Here is a 20,839-nt window from a genome sequence, read left to right as displayed (position 1 = left end):
CGCTCCTCCAACCTGCCACCTGGGTTCCCCTCCCTCCTCTTACCCCACCAAATTAAGGGTCGGCCTTTGGCCCTTGCCTTTTCCCTTAGCTCTTTCCTTCAGCTCCCTCACTGCCCTGGCTTCAGTCGCTATTCCACCTGTGTGGCTACCACATATCGGCCCTCTCACTGAACGCTGCACTTGAATGTCTATAACCAGAATGATAGCACATTTCCAACTAAATTATCTTTCCGTGAAAATCAGAATTTCTTGCCAGTAACTCCATTATTGTCAACAGCATGCTGTCTTTCTGATATACTCAGTTTGCCATTTTTAATAATTTTCTCTCCATCACCCTTAGAGACATCTAAAGAAGGTATGGCATTTTTAAAAATATTTTTATCTTATTTTATCTTTCTTTCCTGTTTTGGTCATTGTGGCCATGGTCTAGTTCTATCTCTATATTCATTATCTGTTTGGTATGTTGCTTGTAGATTCTTAAGTAAATATATTGCATTTTGAAACCTAACTTGATACTCTAATTTAGAAGGGATATAACCTTGGAATTTGAACAACAGTGAAAAGACAAGTACCCTACATTCTTATATTCAGTGAATAGAATACTTCACAAATTTGTATGTCATCCTTGTTCAGAGGTCATGTCCATCTTCTCTGCACTGTCCCCATTATAGTATCTGTGTTTCTGAGGGAAGCATGGGCTCGATTTCTTTATCTAATACCATCAACTGCTCTCCGTCCTGGGGAACTGACTTGATAGGCTTTGTGAGGAAGAAACAGTTATAAAATCACTGGCCTTTCATCTCTAGGGTTCCACCTCAGGTCCTGCTTCTATTACGTGTCTACACAGCAACTCCCGAATTTCTCCAGCCTCACCGTCTCCCAGCCACGATTACAACTTGCCAGCCACTTAGATTTGTTGGAATCCAGAGTGGTCTGCTTGCTAAGACACAAAACTCCAGGGAAGAAAGGAGGAAGCAGCCTTATACTACCAAGTAGTACATGCATTTATAAATCAAAATCCTACATAAATTATATTTCTATTTTTTAAACTTACGGCCACCAGCAGAGCAAGACAACCTCAGCAGGGAATCAAGAAACCTCTCTAAGACTGACAAAGGTGCGTAGGGGGTGGATAAAGGGGATATATAGCATGCAGGTGGCAGCAGCTACTCTGCCTAGTTCACCCCAGGTTTTTAACTCTCAGTGCATATTTTCCAGCACTGCCTCTTTTCTCTCACCTGCAAGGAAGTCACTATGAACACCATGAGAGGACAAGAAGGACATATCATAGTGATGAAAAGCACAGCGCTTGGGTTTTAGAGACAGACTTAGGTTCAAATTTCAGCTCTGCCCTTGATAAATTGTGAGACTTAAAGCCAGTTAGTTAATCTCTATGTGCATCTGTAAAACAGAAATAATAACATCATTGTTATCATTAGTAAATGAAATAAGAAAGCATGGAGCAGGTAGGTGCCTTCACACATAATAAGGGGGTATTATTAGAAAAACAGTTATTATTATGACTTACGAGGTACTTATGACATGTGACTTTTCCACATTTAAAAGAATAAAAATGAAATTTTAAACATTGCTATATTTCAACAAGTGAAATTTTATATTGCTGCTTGTATGTGAGGTCAGGTCAAAGATGCCATTAAATGCAAGTGTTTAGATGGCCAATAGATATATGAAAAGATGCTCAATGTCACTAGTCATCAGAGAAATGCAAATTAAAACCACAGTGAGATATCTCACACTTGTCAGAATGGCCATCATCAGTAAATCAGCAAACGAGTGCTGGCGAGGATGTGGAGAAACGGGAACCCTTTTGCAGTGTTGGTGGGAATGCAGATTGGTGCAGCCACCGTGGAAAGCAGTGTGGAGATATTGCAAAAAATTAAAAATGAATCTGCTTTTTGCAGACTCACAGACAGAAAGCAGGATGACAGCTAAGGAGGGGAGGGGTGAGGGTGGAGGGACTGAGCAAAAAGGAAAAAGGACTCATGGACATGGACCACAGTGTGGTGACTGCTGGGGGAGGGGGAATATAAAGGGACTGAATGGTAATGGGAAAAAGTACAATAACAATAATTAAAAAAAGAGAAATGAGCCACAAATTAAAAATTTTATGGCATTATTGGAAAGCCAGAAAATAAATAAATTCAAGTGTTTACATAGTTGCCTTATATTCTTTCTGAAATAAGGTGGAATATATAAATAAATTAGCAGAAAATTTGTTATAAGTTACGCTAACCTCATGCTAAAAAAGGTTTAAAATGTGAAAATAAGAAAATGGCAACTATGTGTAAGAGTAAGTAGGGCATCTTTAAATATTTTCCAGTTAGAGAAACCACATACATATTTTTAAATGGTTTGTGGCTAGTTTTTTTACTGCACATTTTAAGAATGTAAGTCACAATGAAAATGGATTCTTTAACCAACATTAACCATGATTACTAGGTAATTTAAGTTTTCTTTTAAAACCTCCCCTCATATTAGCATCTAGATTACAAAGCACTATTTTAAATGAAGGTTTCATTTAAAACCAGCTTTATGTTACCAAGTAATAGATGCATCTATAAATTAAAATACTATATAAATGAACAAAAATGAACAACACAGATAAAGTCCTAAACTTAGTGGAGCATATGTTCTGGTAGAAACAAATAAATATATAGTATGTCCTGTGGTGATATATATTCAGAAGAAAAATAAAGCAAAAAGGGGTTAGGAAGTGCTAGAAGGGTGGGGGAATTTTTTTGTTTTCAGGAGATGGAGAAGACGTATCTGAGAAGGTGACATTAGAGCAGAAAACAATCAAGTCTTGTGGCTCTTTGTAGGAAGAACATTCTAGGCAATATGCAAAGATCCTGAGTCAGGACCTTGCTTGTCTGGTTCAAAGAAATGTAAGGAGGTCAAGGAGGCTTGGTAGAGTGAGGGAGATGGGAAGTAATTAGAGTAGATCAGAGAGTTATGGAGAAGGGGGAGATTGAGAAGACACATTGGGCATTGAAGGATGCTGGTTTTCATCTCTGAGTGAAATGGGAGATTTTGAGCAGAGGAGTGACAGGATCTAACCTGCATGTGAAATGGATTACACGGGCTACTTGTGAATAGTGAACTGTGGAAGACCGCTAGCTAGAGCACCAGTTAGGACTTTCTTGTATGAACTCAGATGAGAGATGGTGTGGCTTGAACCAGGTTTGCTATGTAGCCAGTAAAAACAGGTCAAATATTAAAGATAGATCCAATACATTGTGCTGATCATTTGTAAAGAAGAATCCAGAAGGAGGTCAATGATTTTGACCTGAATAATGTGAAGGATGGAGCTGCCATTTACTGAAAAGGGGAATGCAAGCCTGGAGAGAGGAAAAGGTGTTTGATTTTTAAAATGTTAGCTTTGAGTTACCTTTTGTATTTCTAAGAGGAAATATCGAGTAAGATGTTAGATATATATATGTTGGCTGCAGTTCAGAAGAGAAGTCTGATTTGAAGACATATAAATTAGGGAGTTTTACACCATAAATTTGGGTGAGATCTTTTATGTAAAAAGTTTTAAAAAGAGATAAGAAGAGATCCTAGGATAGTGCTGTGGATGGCTATTACGCTACTGGAAATGAAAAGGAATCAGCTAAAGAGACAGAGAAAAAGCATGCAGGAAGGTAGCAAGAGAACCAAAAGAGGTATTGTCCTGGAAGCCAGAAGAAGGAAGTGAAAAGCTAAATTAAATGCTCCTGATAGTAAATGTTCTTGATAAGGAAGATAAGGACTAAGGATAAGCCATTGGGTTGGGCAATGGGGAAGTCAGAGCGGCACCGTTTCAGCGGAGGGCAAAACTTGACTCAACTAGAGTAAAGAGAATGAGAAGAGAGGAGGCAGAGACAAAATACAGACAACTTTTCTTGAGGTGTTTTGCCACACAGAAGAGCAAAGAAATGGGGTAGTAGAGAAGAGGGACCAAGGGAGGCTTGTATTTTTCAAGAGGGCAGATACAATAACCTGTTTTAAACCTGAAAGGAACAGTCCAGGAAAGATTGAAAAGAAGATGATGCAGAACAGAAGAAGGAGAGGAACATTGTTGGAGCAGTGTCCTCCTCCAGGAGGCAGGAGGGGGAAGATCTAGTATGCAAGTGCAGATATGGCCTCAGGCAATGGTATTTCATCAAAGTAGTAGAAGAGAAGACCAAATGTGTGTGTTCAGATGTCAATGCATCAGCAGATGAGGGAGATTGTGGTATTTCTCATTGCTCCTATTTTCTCAAAGAAATAAGAAACAGGTCATCAGTAGAGAACGAAAGATGCTGGAGACCAGAGATGAGAGAAAACATAATGAAATAATTATTTGGCTTAGTAGGGGAGTGACTTAGCCAGTGAAATGCAGTGACATTGCTGGGTGGCTCTCTGGGCTCAGTTCAGGTTAGTGGTCATGAATATGAAGTAATATCAATCAATAGTTTGTGTTTGCCCCAGCCACAATTAGCTTTCTGAGTACAGGTGAAGAATTGGTGAGGAAAGGGATTTAAAAATATAAACTGTTCACCCTGGCTGGTGTGGCTCAGTGGACTGAGTGCCGGCCTGCAAAACAAAGGATCATCAGTTGCGTTCCCAGTCAGGACACATGCCTGGGTTGTGGGCCGGGTCCCCGGTGAGGGGAGCGTGAGACGCAACCACACATTGATATTTCTCTCCCTCTCTTTCTCCTTCCCTTCCCCTGTCCCTAAAAATAAATAAATAAGATGTTTAAAAAAAAATGTAAATTCTTCATCGAGTCCTAAAAGAATTACTGAAACATAAGATCAGAGCTTTAAAAATATTTGGAATCATATCTTAAGAATTCTTTCTGGTTGTTAGGAATATGCATATGATAAAGAAAATGTGGCCAAAACAAGCAGATCTTATGAACTGGCAAAATAAATGATTTTAGAGTGTCTGAAATTATATGAGGGGGGACCCCAAAAACCCTGAAATTTATTTATTTGTTTATTTATTTTTAAAAAATTGTGTATTTATTCTTATATGTTTAAACTTCAGTCACCCTCAAAGTACTCTCCATTTGATGCAGTACACTATCAAGACTTCTCTTCCACTGCTTAAACAGTTTTTGAACTCATTTATTTTAATGCCTTTTAGCACTTCTGTTCTTTTTTGTTTCACCTCTTTTACATCAGCGAAATATTTCCCTTTGAGGACTTAGTTCATCCAGAGAAACAAAAATAAAGTCACTGGGGGCGAGATTGGATGAATAGGGAGGGTGGGGTATGAGGGTCATGCTGTTTTTTGGTCAAAAACTGCAGAACACTCAGCACAGTGTAGGCCGGTGTACTCATAAATCACCCATCATGAAATGGGCAAACACATTAAATCTTCAAAAAATTCACAGAAGCCGAACGCAACCTCTCACAATAAAGCCAGCTGGTACACTGATACAGATGGGTTTCTAGAGCATTCACCTAACAGGTGAAGCCTGTACTACAAGGGCCACCCCCCTGCCCCGCCCAGAGGGTAACTTTGGCTTTTAGAGGTCCCCTCTCATAAATCATCTAAAAATAAGAGCCCTATTGGTTTTTCATGACGCCTAAAAATTCTAGCATTAGTGATCCTAAAAAATTTATGAGCTTTTCATGCACAGAGGCAGTGTCTCTTTTTTTGTAATCTCTAGAGTTGAGCATAATGCCAAGAAAACAAAGAAATGCTAAATAAATATTTGCTAAGTTGACTTTAATGGAATGGAATGAAGGGACACCATCATTCATTAATTTTCATTCAACAAATATTTATGAGTAGAATGGACGGTGTCAGATATTACAAAAGCTTCCAAGATAAAGAAAGAACATATTTACACGCACTTGTTGCAAGTATTGGGACAACAGTAGGCACCTATTAACAGAGGTTCATTTTTTTTTCTATCACTACCCATCCATACATAGCAAAACACAGAAGGGTACAGGAGGGTGTGTGAATGGCCATGCAACTCTGCTGATGGGGTCACTATAAAGATGCTGTGGAGAAAGAAAGTTCTTAGGTAATACAGACAATTCCTCTACTTTATAACTTCAACCCAACACCAGAAGGAAGCCATCAGGGCTTCTTTCTGGTAAAGCAAAAAAGGTGGAGGAAATGCCACCTTTCTGCCACTGGTAAAACAAGTGGGTGGGCTGAGATGAAATGCCTGCCAGTATATGTGATTTTACTGGAAAACAGAACCACACGAGTTGGAAGTGAAACCTTGCAAATGCTGATCTCTACCTATCTGCAAAACTGGAAAATACACTAAGAACTCAGGATCAAGAAGAGCCCTTTTAAACCTGGTTCTTACTATTTCAACCACAAAATTCATTATAAGTCAGCTTTTTCCTGGGAGATAAGACCTTTTTCTCGTTAGAAAAATTGACTTTTGTCTTCTCTATTTTTTTTCAACTCATGGGTGCGTTTTTAATCATAAAATGAGCAGATATTTGGCTGTGCTTAAAGAGGTCATTCTTTGATTTTGCTAGAGAATATTCATGTTTATGCTAATCTTTTATGTCCTTTTTAAAATATAATAAAATCCCATTAATCTGGACTCCATTAATTTAAAATTTTGGTTAGGTTTATTTGATTTTGGCTGTAATTTACTTTTGTATTTCAGGAAAGAGAGTGAAAAAAATCTTAAAAAAATATGTGACCTTTTATTATTATTATTTAACTAGATGGGGAAGGGGAAATAAAAGAAATGTCTATTTCTAGCTATCGGAATGATCACTCAACAAATATTTATTGAGCACTTACTATGTGCTAGACTCAAGTAACACATCAGTGAACAAAACAAATTATTGCCCATATTGAGTTTACGTTCTAGTTTGAATGACTTAGTGAATTTGCTCTTGACATATATACAACAGTCAGAAAATTAGTCTTACTTATTAGAAGATATTTAACATCTCTTTCTAGTAATCTGTCCAGAATTACTGTTACTTGGAAAGAACGTAAAAAATACTACTGTTTATAATATTCTATAAATGACCATTTTTTTAAAAATGGCTTTACATTAAACTCCTCTCCCAAATCAGTCAGGTTTTGATGTAAGACCAAATTAAATAAGCTAGAAGGTCAAGCTTGAGTGTTACCATAATACCTTAACATTACCTTTTTGTTGTTAGTGTCTTAAGCATTTCCTATTTGCAAACCATTTGCTATAATTTCCTTCATTATAAGTTTTATAACAACCCAATATGGTATTACTTATCCTCCTCTCACAGGAGGCTGAGGCTCAACAAAACTAAATAACTTCCAAGATCCCACAGTTAACAACTATGGTTGATAATGTCAGATAACAGCACTAAGCTCCATGCACTTGGATGAGAAGCCTGGAGGTCCAGCATCTGAGGACGAAGGCCAATGCACAAGATTGTAGAGGAGAAAGAAAGAGCCTGGCTCCTTGGCTCTCATTAAGTCATTATGCCAGCCCTGTACTACCTTCACCTATGACCTGATATAAATAAAGCTGCATCTGTTCAAGTCACAGCATTTGGGTTTTCTCATATTTGCATCAAAAAAGACACCTTACTGGCAAGTCTCAGAACTGGAAACCAAATGTAAAACTCTTAAGTCCTTGGTCTTTCTGATGAAACAGTCTCAGTACTCATAACTCAACTACTGGTATTCTTCAATTTATAAAGAAGATGTGTCCCTCAAAAGCCATGTGTAACTAAAACAAAAAAACACATGTAAAAAATTTAAACATACATGATTTTGAATGCATTAATGAATTTTAAAAGAAATCAATAATAAATAATCTTATCAGCTATTTGGAGAATATTTTTTATGACATTAAATAGGAAATTAAGTGGTGGTTGGTAAGTTTTTGCTAACAAATATATTTTCTCAAATTGTGTTACGTTTGTTCCAAATTAACAATGCAGTTTTATTGTCAAGAAGCTGTAAAGGCAGGTTAAGTGGGAACTGAGAGGATTAATCCACACACACTAAGATGGGAGTGACCAACAAGATACTAACAAGTGATGGCAAGAATGTGAAGAAATTGGAACACTCATACGCTCCCGGTGGGAATGTAAGATGATGCAGCTGCTTTAGAAAATAGTGTGGCAGCTTCTTAAAAGGTTAAACAGAGTTACCATATGACACAGCAGTTCTATTTCTAACTATAGAGCCAAGAGACAAAAACCTATGTCTACACAAAATATTGTACATAAATATTAATAGAAGCATTGTTCATTATGCATAAGAGCTGAAAAGTGAAAACAACCTAAATTCCAGCAACTAATGAGTGGATAAAGTATGATATATCCATACAATGGAACGTTATTCAGCTGAAACAAGAAATGAAGTATTGATACATGGATGAACCTTGAAAATATGACTACTGAAAGAAGCCAATGACAAAAGACTATGTAGTATATGATTTCTTTTATATGAAGTTTCCAAAATAGGCAAATCCACAGAGTGTCCAGGGCTGGGAAAGTTGAGAAAAGGTGAATGACTGCTAATAGATAAGGGCTTCCTTTTTGGCATGATGAGAATGTTCTAAAATTGATTGTGGTGATAGTTGCACAACTCTGTGGATATACTGAAATCATTGAATGATTTATATAATTTATATAAGGTGAATTGTATGGTATGTGAATTATACTCAACAAAACTGCTATATTTTTAAAAGTAACCAGCAAGCCACAATCAGCCCAGAGATAGTGAAGAGGTCCAGGAAATAGCAAAAATTCTCAAGGCTCCAGTCTCTCTTTCAATCTGGCACTTCCTAGTGAGCTTGAACTGTGGGGTTTGCTCCTACAGTACCCTCATTTTCATATTCCTAAAGTGGACTTAGCAATGAGACTCTAGTTGTCTTGTTCTCACGACCTTTTTTTCATCTCATGGAGACTATCTTACCTCAGAGGCAAAGGGTAGAGATTAACTCTCAGACCCTTGTTAGAATCCTGGCTCCCCAGGTCTTAGCCAAGTGACTTTGGAGAGACCATATGAGCCCACTAAGCCATCTATAAAATGGGAACAGTAATAATAGTTACCTCACAAGGCTGAGGATTGAAGACATAATGCACATGAACTACATACAGAGCACATTGCTTAGCATATTGTGTATTATTTGCCAGTGCAACCGATTTCTGATCTCAGTGTTACCTTCATCCCTTTAATACCTGGCCACTCCTCTGTTTAACTCCTGCTCAGAATGAGAGGTGTGAGCTTCTTGCTCCTGGCACAGAGCTAGTGAAGCCTGGCTTAGCAATGTGCTCATAAAAATGTCTAGTTTTTACCCAGAATTTCTTGAATGAAGGTGTTACTTTTTATGTTTCATTTAATCACAATTATTCCACACATCTAACAGGTGGAAAAGAGGAGCAAATTTGGAAGGTTATTCTCTTCCCTCATGATAAGACCTCGATAGCATCTTTTAAATATGCCCTGTGATCTGGTTCTCTACACCATTTCAGCAGAAAATAACTAGATTAGATATAAGGCAATCAAGCCAGCCCTCTCTGTAGCGCTGTGGCCCTGGACATATTTATTGCTTAACCTTGCTGAGCCTCAGTAGCCTTGCTTAAGAAGATCAGATAAAATAATTTTATACACCTCACAGTGTTGTAGAGGGAACTCAATGAGGTAACACATATAAAACTTTTGGCTCAGTGCTTGGCAAACAGCAATGGTCTAATAAATGTTTTTAAAATAAGTAGTTTGTGAAATTATTTGAGAGAAAAAATGGTACTTCAAATATACTACTGAAGGCATTCTTTTTAAGAAACAAAGAAAACAATAATAGCGAAATACTGAAAACAGTAAATGAGTGGATCAAACAACTGTGGTACATTTACACAAGGGAATACTATGCAGCAGAAGGAAAGAAAGAGCTCCTACCTTTTGCAACAATGTGGATGGAACTGGAGAGCATTATGCTAAGTGAAATAAGCCAGGCAGTGAAAGACAAATGCCATACGATTTCACCTATAAGTGGAATCTAATCAACAAAACAACCAAGCAAGCAAAATATAACCAGAGACATGGAAATAAAGAACAAACTGACAATAACCAGAGGGGAGAGGGGAGAAGGATAATGGGACAAAGAAGGGGAAGGATCATCAACAAACAGTTATAAATTATAGGACCCATGGACAAAGACAACTGGGGGTGGGGGGAGAATTGAATGTGGGAGGTGGGAGGTGGGGGTGGGTAGAGTCAGGGAGAGGAATGGGGGGAAAATCAGGACAACTGTAACCGAACAACAATAAAAAGAAAAAAAAAGAAAACAAGAAACATGGATAAGGTGACCAACTTATCCCAATGTGCCTACTTTATTCAAATTAATGTTTTTATTTCCATCTTTAACACTATCAGAGGAGTCCAAACAGGCATACATGGATATAGTTTAAATGTAACTTAGAAATATTTGAACTATGTATACTGAGGAACAGAAAGGGATTTTTTATGTCAACCATTTCCTATTTTGCAGTTTCCGTACAGTAGAAACTAAAGGTACATTTTTCCAAAATTTAATTTAGTATCAAGTAATGTAACTTTTATGATCAACCATTTGTCTTTAAGCATAAAAGTTAAGAGATTTTGGCTGCATGGTCTTCTTGGCTCCTGTAGTCTGGGTATTGTTAGAACATAACGAAAGAGCATTTCCACAAAGCCCTTCTCAACTCCACGTGGAAAATGGTTACTCTCACTCAATTATTACTTTCAGTTTCAAAACTGAAAGTCCTGTGTCCTGGGAACCTTCTTAGACTCAGGCAAACCAGGAAAGTTGCTCAGCCTATATAGACACTAAATTTAAGTTTGAGAGATCATTATTAATACTAATAGCTTTCATGAATTTAGTGCTAACTATGAACCTAGCACTGTGATACACACTTTAAAAGCCAAAATCCACATAAATAATTAGAACAAACCCTTGCAATAATTTCTGTTTTAGGCCCATTTCAAAGATAAAGAGAAGGTAATTTGGAGAAGGCAATTAGGCAAATTGCCTAAACCTTAAAAGAAAGATAGTTCTGGGATTTTTCAGCAAATGTCCTTCTTTAACTGTCATGCTGTGTCACCATTAGGACCCTGCCCCTAGTTCCTTACTGATGAATTAGGAAGATTATAGAAAAACTTGTCCCCCAGAGTGAAAATATTAACAGCTTGGAAAAGGTTTTGGTCACGTCACTGATCGTAACGAAGGAGCTGGGGATAATCAGAGTGTGCGCTTAATGCTTGAGGCTCATTTCTTGGCTCCCAGCTGGAGATAAACCCCTGGCTGAACTGCGACAGAACTGCTCATGTTAAAGTGCTGGGGAAGGAACCTACCTCTTCACATACACCACATACTTTGTGTCTATGTAGGTGGGCTTCCCAGTATTCCAGGTACAAGTCATGTTGCCTGAATATTCATAAATGACACAGGTTACCTTGTCAGGGACATCTGGTGGATCTGCAACAAAATGTATCACTTAGGAGCTACCATAGAAACATTGAGTTCTTCATAAAATAGTTGGTAAACTTTCCATTTTATTTGGAAGAACAGGTCAATCCCCATTCAGCACTTCTCTCATTTACTCCCTACCACCTCACCTTGCAACCCACTCTGTGTCAAACGTTGCTCCTTTCCTTTGTATATTTTTCTATATTTTCTACTCCTTTGGAGATATTAATTTGATCAAATGCCTCCCATCAAAAAAAGAAATATAAACCCCTAAGTCTCTCCTCTCATCTACCACTGTATCTTTCTCCTTTACTTAATAGCTAAACGTTAAAAAAAAAATCATTATACCGGTCTTTTTCTTCATCTCACATTTACTCTTAAACCCTTAACAACCAAGATTTGGTCCACAATTCCACCAAAAACACCGTTGCTAAGGTCGTTGATGACTTTCTCATCAATAAATCCCATGATCTCTTTTCAGTCCTTATTGACCTTGGCATCTGCAGCATTTAGTATTTTAGCCACACGCTTCTTGAAACCTCTGTGCTTTTCGGCTCCTGTGCAAGAGCTCTCCACAGTGTTTTCCTGCTACTATGGCAGATTTTCTTCTCCTCTGGCTCCTATTCCACTTTAAACATTTAGAGTTCTTTGCACTGTTGGCAGGAATGTAGACTGGTGCAGCCACTGTGGAAAGCAGTAGGGAGATATCTCAAAAAATTAAAAATGCATCTGCCTTTTGACCCAGCAATCTTACTTCTGGGAATATATCTGTAGGAACCCAAAACACAAATTTGAAAGAACATAAGCACCCCTATGTTCATTGCAGTGTTATTTACAGTCACCAAGATACGGAAGAAGCCCTGGTATCCATCAGTAGATGAGTGGACAATACAGCTATGGGACATTTACACAGTGGAATTCTATTCAGCTGTAAAAAAAAAAAAGAAAAGAAAAGAAAATTTTACCCTTTGTGACAGTGTAGATGGACCTGGAGAATGTTATGCTATGTGAAATAAGACAGTCAGAGAAAGACAATAGCATATGATTTGACAAATACTCACATGTGGAATCTAATGAACAAACTGAACTTACAAGGAAAATTGGGACAGACTCATAGATGGAGAGCAGGATGAGAGCTGGGGTGGGGGGAGGATGAGGGATTGAGCAAAAGGGAAAAAGGGCTCATGGACACGGACGACAGTGTGGCGATTGCTGGGGGCGGGGGGGGGGAATAAGGGGACTATATGACGATGGAAGAAATACAATAAAGATTAAATAAAATAAATAAGTAAAAGGTTAGTGTTCATACCTACAACAGAGTATCATTCAGCCATAAAGGGAAAGGGGATTCTGATGTATGCTACAACACAGAGGAGTCAGATACAAAAGGACAAATGCTGTGTGATTTCATTTATATGAGATATCTAGAATAGTCCATCATAGAGACAGAAAGTAGAATGGTGGTTGCCAGGAACTGGGGGTAGGAAGGAATGGGAAGTTGCTGTTTAATGGGTACAGAGTTTCAGTTTTGCAAGATGAAAGAGTTCTAGAGATGGATGATGTTGTTGGTTGCACGACCATGTTCTTAGTACCACAGAACTGTATACTTAGAAATGGTTAAAGTGGCATGTTTTATGTTGTGTCTATTTTACCATAGAAAAAAAAATTTTTTTAAATTTTAGTAATCACAAAATACTATTTCAAGATTATCTCCCTTCCCCTACCCTTCTCAGTGCTTTCTCTGAGTGGCCATATTATAGAGAACATTGTTCGTTTTTGTCTGCTCACATTTTCCCCTTTTCAAAACCGCCATCTCCCTCACTTCCAGCCTCATCCCCTCTTTACCCCAAGGGCTGTCAATCACTAGGCTCCACAGAGAAACAGGCGCTTGACTTAGGCTGATTATTCAAATACGCATTTCTCTTGGGAATGAACCCATGACTCAGGATGAACCAATCAGATTTCTCCAAAGGAGTTTTTCAGGAGCCATTGTAAAAAAGGCAGTTTCTTCCCCCCTGAAATTGTTATCTCTGAGTAACATGGAGCTATGAGTTGCTGGTGACCATCTTGCTGTCATAGTGAAACTGTCTGTTTAAGAATAAAGCTAATACAGGGGAAAACAAAACCCAAGAGATGGGAAAAGATCAGAGAATTCAGATGACATGGTTGGAGCTCTTAGGGCCTCTGGAGCGGATGAAACACCAACAACTATGGAATAGCACTTGGAATTTTCAGTTACATCTTCCAATAATAAATTACCAAGAAAAAGATTTTAAAAAAGAAGTGTGGAAATACTAACTGCTAATTATACACTAGCTTTTCTGGTGTGGCTCTCTCGGACTGTGCCTACCTGTGCAGTCCTCCCTGGGAAAGTAGGCTACTCAGAGAACGACCAAACAAATAGCAGAATGGAGGCTCATAAAGAATAAAAGTACAGACATTTATGCATCTGAAGTCATACCAAAGATTCATGTTAAATCTAAATATACTCCTGCACTTCACCTGCAAATCAGGTACCAAGAATTACTCATAAAATAAGAAATACATATATAGAAAAAAATGTATCTTCATTGCAAATTGAAATGATAATAGATATCACTTACACCTAGCAAAATAGCAATGATTTTGAAAAATGGTAATCCCCAGTATTGGAATGGATTCAGGAAAATCTTCTAACACACTTGTGCAAATTGCCACAGCCTTTATGGAGAACACTTTACATATCACAGTCTTTAAAAGCTGGAGTAATACCTTGCAACCCAGCAATTTTACATCCAAGATTGCATCCTTAATGAAATATTTATAAATACACAAAATATTTGGCTAAAAATGTGCCCCTTAAATTATCATTTATAATAAAAAAAAATTGGAAACAACATTAATACCCCAAAATAAGATTAAATAAACTATAATACACTGCTAAAATGAATCCTTAAACAATGTAGACTGCAAGTTAAGTATATGTTTAATTAGCTTAGTAAGTAATGGCCATATGATAAAGTGAAAAAAGCAAATTGTAAAATAGTGTAGTAGAGTGGCCTCATTTGAGAGGCACAGAAAGGGAGGGAGGAGAGGAGAGAGAGACTGAAACTTGAAAGACATAATCTAAATTATTAAAGAGGAATTTTATTAGTGTGAGATTATGGGATTATAGAAATGGTATTTCTTTTTGCTGGTCTAAATTTTTTAAGTCTTTATGCATTGACTGTAATTTGATTTTATAATTAAAAATTATTTTCAAACAGTAGGAATGCGCTAACACACTTTATAACATTTTGGTGAGTTGTAGCTTTGAGTTACAATGGGGAGAAACATGACACCAAATAGTATAAAGAAATCTTTAAGTTTTATTTGTGCCTTAAAGGAGGTAGCTGTGGAAACACATTAAGTTGTTTTGAATATCGATTGAATTATGGTCACTCGATGATTACAGTGATTTGTGCTGTAGTTATTTTTATTCTTTGGTTTCAGATAGAGAGTATCATTAATTTAGTAATCATGAAAGACAACTGTCAATCCTTTGGATATGTTACTTATTCCATAGCATTCTATATGAAGTGAATGCTCAGGGTTATAAATATCTGGTGGTTACCAAATACCTTTGCAGAAGATCAAATAGATTATATACACACATGCAAATAAATACAATATTTGTAATATTAATGTGAAGCTATATAAAGATGGGAATGTGAGTATGGTAATGAGAGTAAGACCAAATTGTTGTTAGATCTCATTGCCAGGTTATTCAATGTTCAAGAATAGAAACTTGCTCTACAGCCAGATACTAGAGAATACTCCAAAATACACACAGATGAGGCTTAAGTTTTTGCTCTTTCCTGTCAATGTCTTCCCTCCCCTGTTACTGGGCACTCTTTAATCAAAGGCCATGTTTTTTATTAATTCAGAGTCTAGCCAAGGATCATTTTTTACTGACAGCTTCTTGAAGGCAGAACCTGAGATTCCCACTTTTTTGAATTTCTAGCGTTTAACACACTTTTGGTGCATAGCAAACTTTAAATAAAGTGTATTTCATGAATTGATTGGCTTAATAAAATAATAATAATAAGACAAAATGAAGAAAGACCCTACGCTTCTGGCAAAGATCACTCTTTCATTTCTCATCAAAGGAGAGCACAGATCAACCTAATTGTGCTAGCAACGATACTTAAGCAATGTTAAAGATGAATATCCAGACCTTTAACTGGATAACAAGCCTGCTTCATCAAGATAAGGAGAGATCAAAGATGATTAAAATTTAAGTCAATGATGTTCAAACATTTGAATAAATGATTAAGTGATAATGTGACTGTTCCATGTATGGTTTATTTTAATTTGGTATTTTTAAATGCATAAAGACATCTAATAGTGCTTGATTTATAATTGGTGTTATTCTGATAGAACAAACTTCCCATAATAAGCATGCATTTAATCACAGATAAAAATCTAAGAAATGTTTAAAATTATGACTAAAAATGAAAATTGAGATAATAATAGTTTGTATTTCACAAATTATGCATTAAAGGACCGGCCATTTTAAATATATATGGATAACTTTTCAGGGAAAGCAATGACTCATTTATCTTCTCTCTTTTATGACTTGTCTCCAGTTTTTAAAATATACATATAATCATTTTGTTTTAAACAGTAACAATAAGTTGACATAGTGAAGCTCACAGGACGAGTATCCTGTGATCAAAGTAACCCAATGAAAGCAATATAATTTCTAGAGTACCACAAAAACCCTCAAAAATCTTTTTTTGGCCTACTTAAATAGGAAGTTTTGCTTTGCTAAGAATGCAGAACCCAAGGGTTCTTGAATCCAGGGGTTTGAGTAAGTTCTTACCTGGCAGTTACAATCTCACACTCATAACCACAGGTCTATATGAGAAGTTACAACTCACAAAGTAAATAAATGGAAAAAGTGATGTTCTTTCTAAGCATCCATATGCAGAAAATAAGTGCTTCTATTACATTGTCCTAGAAGGAGAGCAAAAGGTTATTCCCTGACCTAAAATGCTACCCAGTGGTGTTTTTTGGGGGGTGGGGGGAGGTAGAGGCCCTCAGCCCACACTGGGAGAACTACTGGTAGTAATGTCTCACCCAAACTGCAATGCAGAGAAGGAGACGACGTTTCTTTTGCCTCCTTTCTTCTTCAGGTTTAAATTAAAAACCAACCTTTCATCATAACTGTGGAAGTTGCTTATTTGCCCTTCAAAAAAATTGTATAGTATCTCAGCACCCCCACCCTCACCCCAAATGATAAATATAGTAAAGTAAGCATCAAAGCTTATTTATATTTCCTGAGGATGTGGACCAGGTAAGGAGTCCTCATATATCAGATAAGACTTCTGCCTGTGGTTTCAATTCCCACAATTTAGGGCAAATTTAGCATGTTATTATCAGTTTAATCATACATTTGCCAACCTTGTTCTTTGACTCCAAAACTTCTACTTTCTTTTCTACTACTTACACATCTTCCTCAGTTTACCTTCCATATTTCTTCTCTCTTTTGAAAATCTTGCAAAATCAGGTAACCAGAGTTAAGTAGGACAACGGCCTTATTTTAAAACAAGGAGGCTTTATGCTTTTCAGTTATTCACTCTAGAGGCCGAGTGGTTTGGCTTTTACTAGGTAAGTTCTGAAAGTGAGGAAGGAGGAACTCAGATTTGATTCTTATAAGTATGGAGGAAGAGAACAGTGCTGAACTTACTGATCTATCCTTCATAATAGCAGATACAATAATTAAATATATAATTAAGTAAATCAGCCTATATTACTCTAATAATTTAAACATCTTCATAATACTGTGAACACAAATTGACTTTAGCAAATATTTTTAAGATGAACTTGAAAATTCTATCTCTTAGTAATTAAAGTAATAAACACAATGATTCACAATTGGGGCAGTGAGATTAGAATCAGGGAATTATATCAGAATCCAAAGGATGTATTTTTAAGGGTTTAGACACATTGGCATTGTACTTTACAGTATAAAATATGCTTTACAATAAATTATTAACATTGAGTGCTTACCACAGTCAGTGTAATTTGCCTCATTTTACAGATATGGAATTGAGGCTCAGATTAGTTAGGCACTTTGCCCAAGGTCACACAACTGGTAAGGTATATAGCAGGAGCACAGAGTTAGTTTTGCAACTGTTTTTTTTCTCCCTAAATCGTAACCTCAAAATTTCACAGTAAGATCTGCTTCAAGATTGATGATATTACTTTGGAAAAATAAAAACAAAAAACATAAGTGAAAAACAGATGAAAAGGACATTTACGACCTGAGGTTGCTGTCTCTTGTGTGTGCTGTGTTTGGCCAGGCAGGTGTTGAAAAATTGTGTGTTTGAATGCACTGGTAACAATGTAAAATTTGTAGAGTTTACATTAAAAATCCATATTTCTGTCCTCTATTGAAGAGTCAAAAAAACTAGGAACATTGAGCCCTCACAATGTGGGAGCTGGGCAGTGGCTGTCTGCTGCAGACCATGTATGTGCTTTCCTCTCTGCACGGATCCCGCCAGTTTTTGTAACCGTATTTTTCACCAGTTTGGCCCGTGGAGATGTTTCAGTTTGCAACTCTTGTATTAAACTAATATAAGAAGTGAACTATATCAATTTACTTCTATTTTTAGACAAGTTGGTGATTACCAGTTAATTGTTAGACCAGCTTTCATTTGGACTTTGAATGCACCCCCAACACTTACATCCAGAAGAAATGTCTTTTCCACATATCAGTGTCTCTTGAAAATCTCCAGGACACTCAGCACTGCAATGCATAGAGGCGTGTGGTTCCAGAAAGTTGTTATACCGAAGCCGAGCTGTTGTTTTATTAATCCTCGTGATTTTAAATCTTTCTTTGATGCCATTTTTATAAAAATAAAATTTGCTTGGTTGGCAGTTCTTAATTGCTGCTTGACAATATATAGAGATATTCACACCCATCTTAAAAATTGTGGCTGGTTCTACCCAGATGTGGCCAGAACATTTTATATTTGTAATTCCTAGAAATAAGTAGATTAAAGCAATAAATTCCATGTAAAACATTAAAACAAGAGACTTAAAAGAACAGACTATTACATTTAAAATTTATTCTTTTCTATTAATTAAATGAGTTTCATTGGGAAAAGTTTTGGGACTAAGTGTATCTTTAAATTGATTAGTTCATTATTATGTATTTTCACTATGCAGCTGTTAAGATTCAGCAGCATGATATAAGACTAGTGTCAGCCTTTAAGTTTCTCTGTCTAAAGAGCAAATATAATTAGCTGTTTTATTTTATAGCAGAGAAGACAATTTATGCATTATGAGGATATACCTTTTTTAAAAGGTAAGATTAGACATAACATTTGACACTATACAATCCAAACTCCATTCTTTAGCTATCGGTCAATAGGTCACCATTCATTATTTGGTAGATAAAAGCCACTTTTACCAGAAAATTCTGAGTTTAAAGAATAAAACTATACTTTTAACTTGTGACAAAAATCTATTGCTTGGTAACCACTTAAAATTCATCCTTAATTTAATAATATGGGATATGTTCAGAATTTTTTTAGGTTAAAAATTTCCAAAACAACATATTGTGTTCAATGTTAGAAATGAATAGATGGGTTAATCAAAGAGAAATAGACTTATAATGACAATAAATTAGTAAGTCAATAATTTTTCAGTACATAGAAAAAAATCAGTTATCAGAAGGAGTCAACATGGATTACATAAGAATAAGTCATATTTCTATATGTTAATTTCTCTTCTTCATAGGGTTCTTGGATTGAACAGAGGAATGTTAAACATGGTACTATATATATATATATATATTTTTTTTTTTATTTCAGCAAAGCTATCGAAAAAGGGTAACAGCATTCTAATAGAAAACTTTGAAGAGGTATTCTGGATGATACTAATTTTTTCATAGCAGATTGAACAAAAAATATATAAAATAATTTCTAATGGACAGCTGAAAGATCTCTAATGCCATATTACTTACATTTTTCAAGAAGCCAAAAAAAGTAACTGGTGACTTATTTCCCCTAAATTTTCTTAGATAGTGTTGGCCTGACTCTGGAAGTGTCCCGAATCCTGCTGGAGGGATTCTAGTTCTGATGATGAAGCTATCTCTATATCTCTAACATAATTGTGTCCCAACCTGTAGAGAAGTTTTGCACTTGTCACTACTCTGAGTAACTTGCATCATCTGCAAAGATTTCTTCAAGGTCAAGAGCCCTGCCTTGATCTTGTATGTCACTCAGTAAATGTGTCCTTGCCATTGACCCAGGATACTATTGCCTGCAATAGAAACTCCTAAGTGCACCCTGGCTGGTGTGGCTCAGTGGATTGAGTGCCGGCCTGTGAACCAAAGAGCCACTGGTTTGATTCCCAGTCAGGGCACATGCCTGGGTTGTGGGCCAGTTCCCCAGTAGGGGGTGCATGAGAGGCGACCACACATTGATTTTTCTCTCCCTCTCTTTCTCTTTCCCTTCCCCCCTCTCTAAAAATAAATTAAATAAAATCTGTAAATAAAAAAATAAATAAATAAACCTCCTAAATGCCAATGGCTGTCCTGTCTGAACTTCTGATGATCCCTCTCCTGGAGTCCTCAAAAATGTTTATGTCTGTCATAGTGCCAGATGTTTGTGTAAATTATAAGATGGGAATAATAGTAACACATAATACTACTGCACAAAGTTGTTGGTGTGAGGAATAAAAACCTTAGCACAGTTCCTGACACAGAGTAACCATCAACATATGGTTTGTGGAATTAAATTAAATCGAAAATGTTTGATGGATTATCATATAACAGTTGTAATAGTTCAGAGATAGACCGTGCCAGCTCAGAGTAATACACTCCTTCATGGAAACGTTTAGACATGAGTTCAAGGTCTGCCCGTTATGGATACTTGAGAAGGAGCCCTGCGTTAGGAGGGAGGTCGGACTTCTTTATTTCATTCCACGTACTTTTTATGTGCATATAATTTTTCCCAATATAACAATTTTTGATTCTTCAGAGATCCTAACATACCTCGAGAACATTAGACACTCTGCTTTATTTGAATAAAAGATATAAAAGATAACAATAGGTATTCAGATACTATACCTCCATGACACCAACTGAAGAATATGTAAAGAGCTATCACCACATCCCATTGAATTGTGACCTGATTCATTACTGAAAGCAGGACAAAGCTCCTTGTTCTCCTCTAGGAAAAATATGAAAAATGTTTAAATTGTAATATTTTAATAAAATATTAAAAGGCACTGCAATTTTTTAACAGTTATTATCATCTTCTGATGAAAACCTTTGATTAGGAAGAAAGGAAAGAAGGAAGGATGGAAAGAAGGAAGAAAACAGTAAAAAGTCACTGGTGTGTGTGGAGGTATAATTAGGTTGAGAAGTAAAGCAGAAGAATGGCATTTTAT

At 36.6% G+C, this 20,839-nt stretch overlaps 1 protein-coding gene and 1 non-coding gene across 2 annotated transcripts in view; both read right to left on the bottom strand.

Moving 5' to 3' along the window:
• IL23R (interleukin 23 receptor) overlaps nt 1-20,586 on the bottom strand; it is a 64,601-nt gene extending 44,015 nt beyond the window's left edge. The window contains exons 1-3 of the mRNA XM_054572667.1: nt 20,517-20,586; nt 18,127-18,423; nt 11,302-11,425 (exon numbers count right to left, since the gene is read on the bottom strand). Coding sequence (XP_054428642.1) covers nt 11,302-11,425; nt 18,127-18,423; nt 20,517-20,586 — 491 coding nt within the window. The remainder of the gene's footprint in view (nt 1-11,301; nt 11,426-18,126; nt 18,424-20,516) is intronic.
• Nucleotides 589-693, bottom strand: LOC129071505 (U6 spliceosomal RNA). The gene has a single exon (XR_008529265.1). It is a non-coding gene; the product is annotated as a U6 spliceosomal RNA (small nuclear RNA).
• Nucleotides 20,587-20,839: the final 253 nt, after the last annotated feature.

The sequence above is a fragment of the Pteronotus mesoamericanus genome, unplaced genomic scaffold, assembly GCF_021234165.1.
Source record: "Pteronotus mesoamericanus isolate MK-2021 breed Mesoamerican mustached bat unplaced genomic scaffold, CSHL_Meso_final contig_105, whole genome shotgun sequence".
NCBI classification, from domain to species: Eukaryota; Metazoa; Chordata; class Mammalia; order Chiroptera; family Mormoopidae; genus Pteronotus; species Pteronotus mesoamericanus.
Note: the sequence above shows the minus strand (reverse complement) of the source record. Positions and strands in the feature narration are given on the sequence as shown.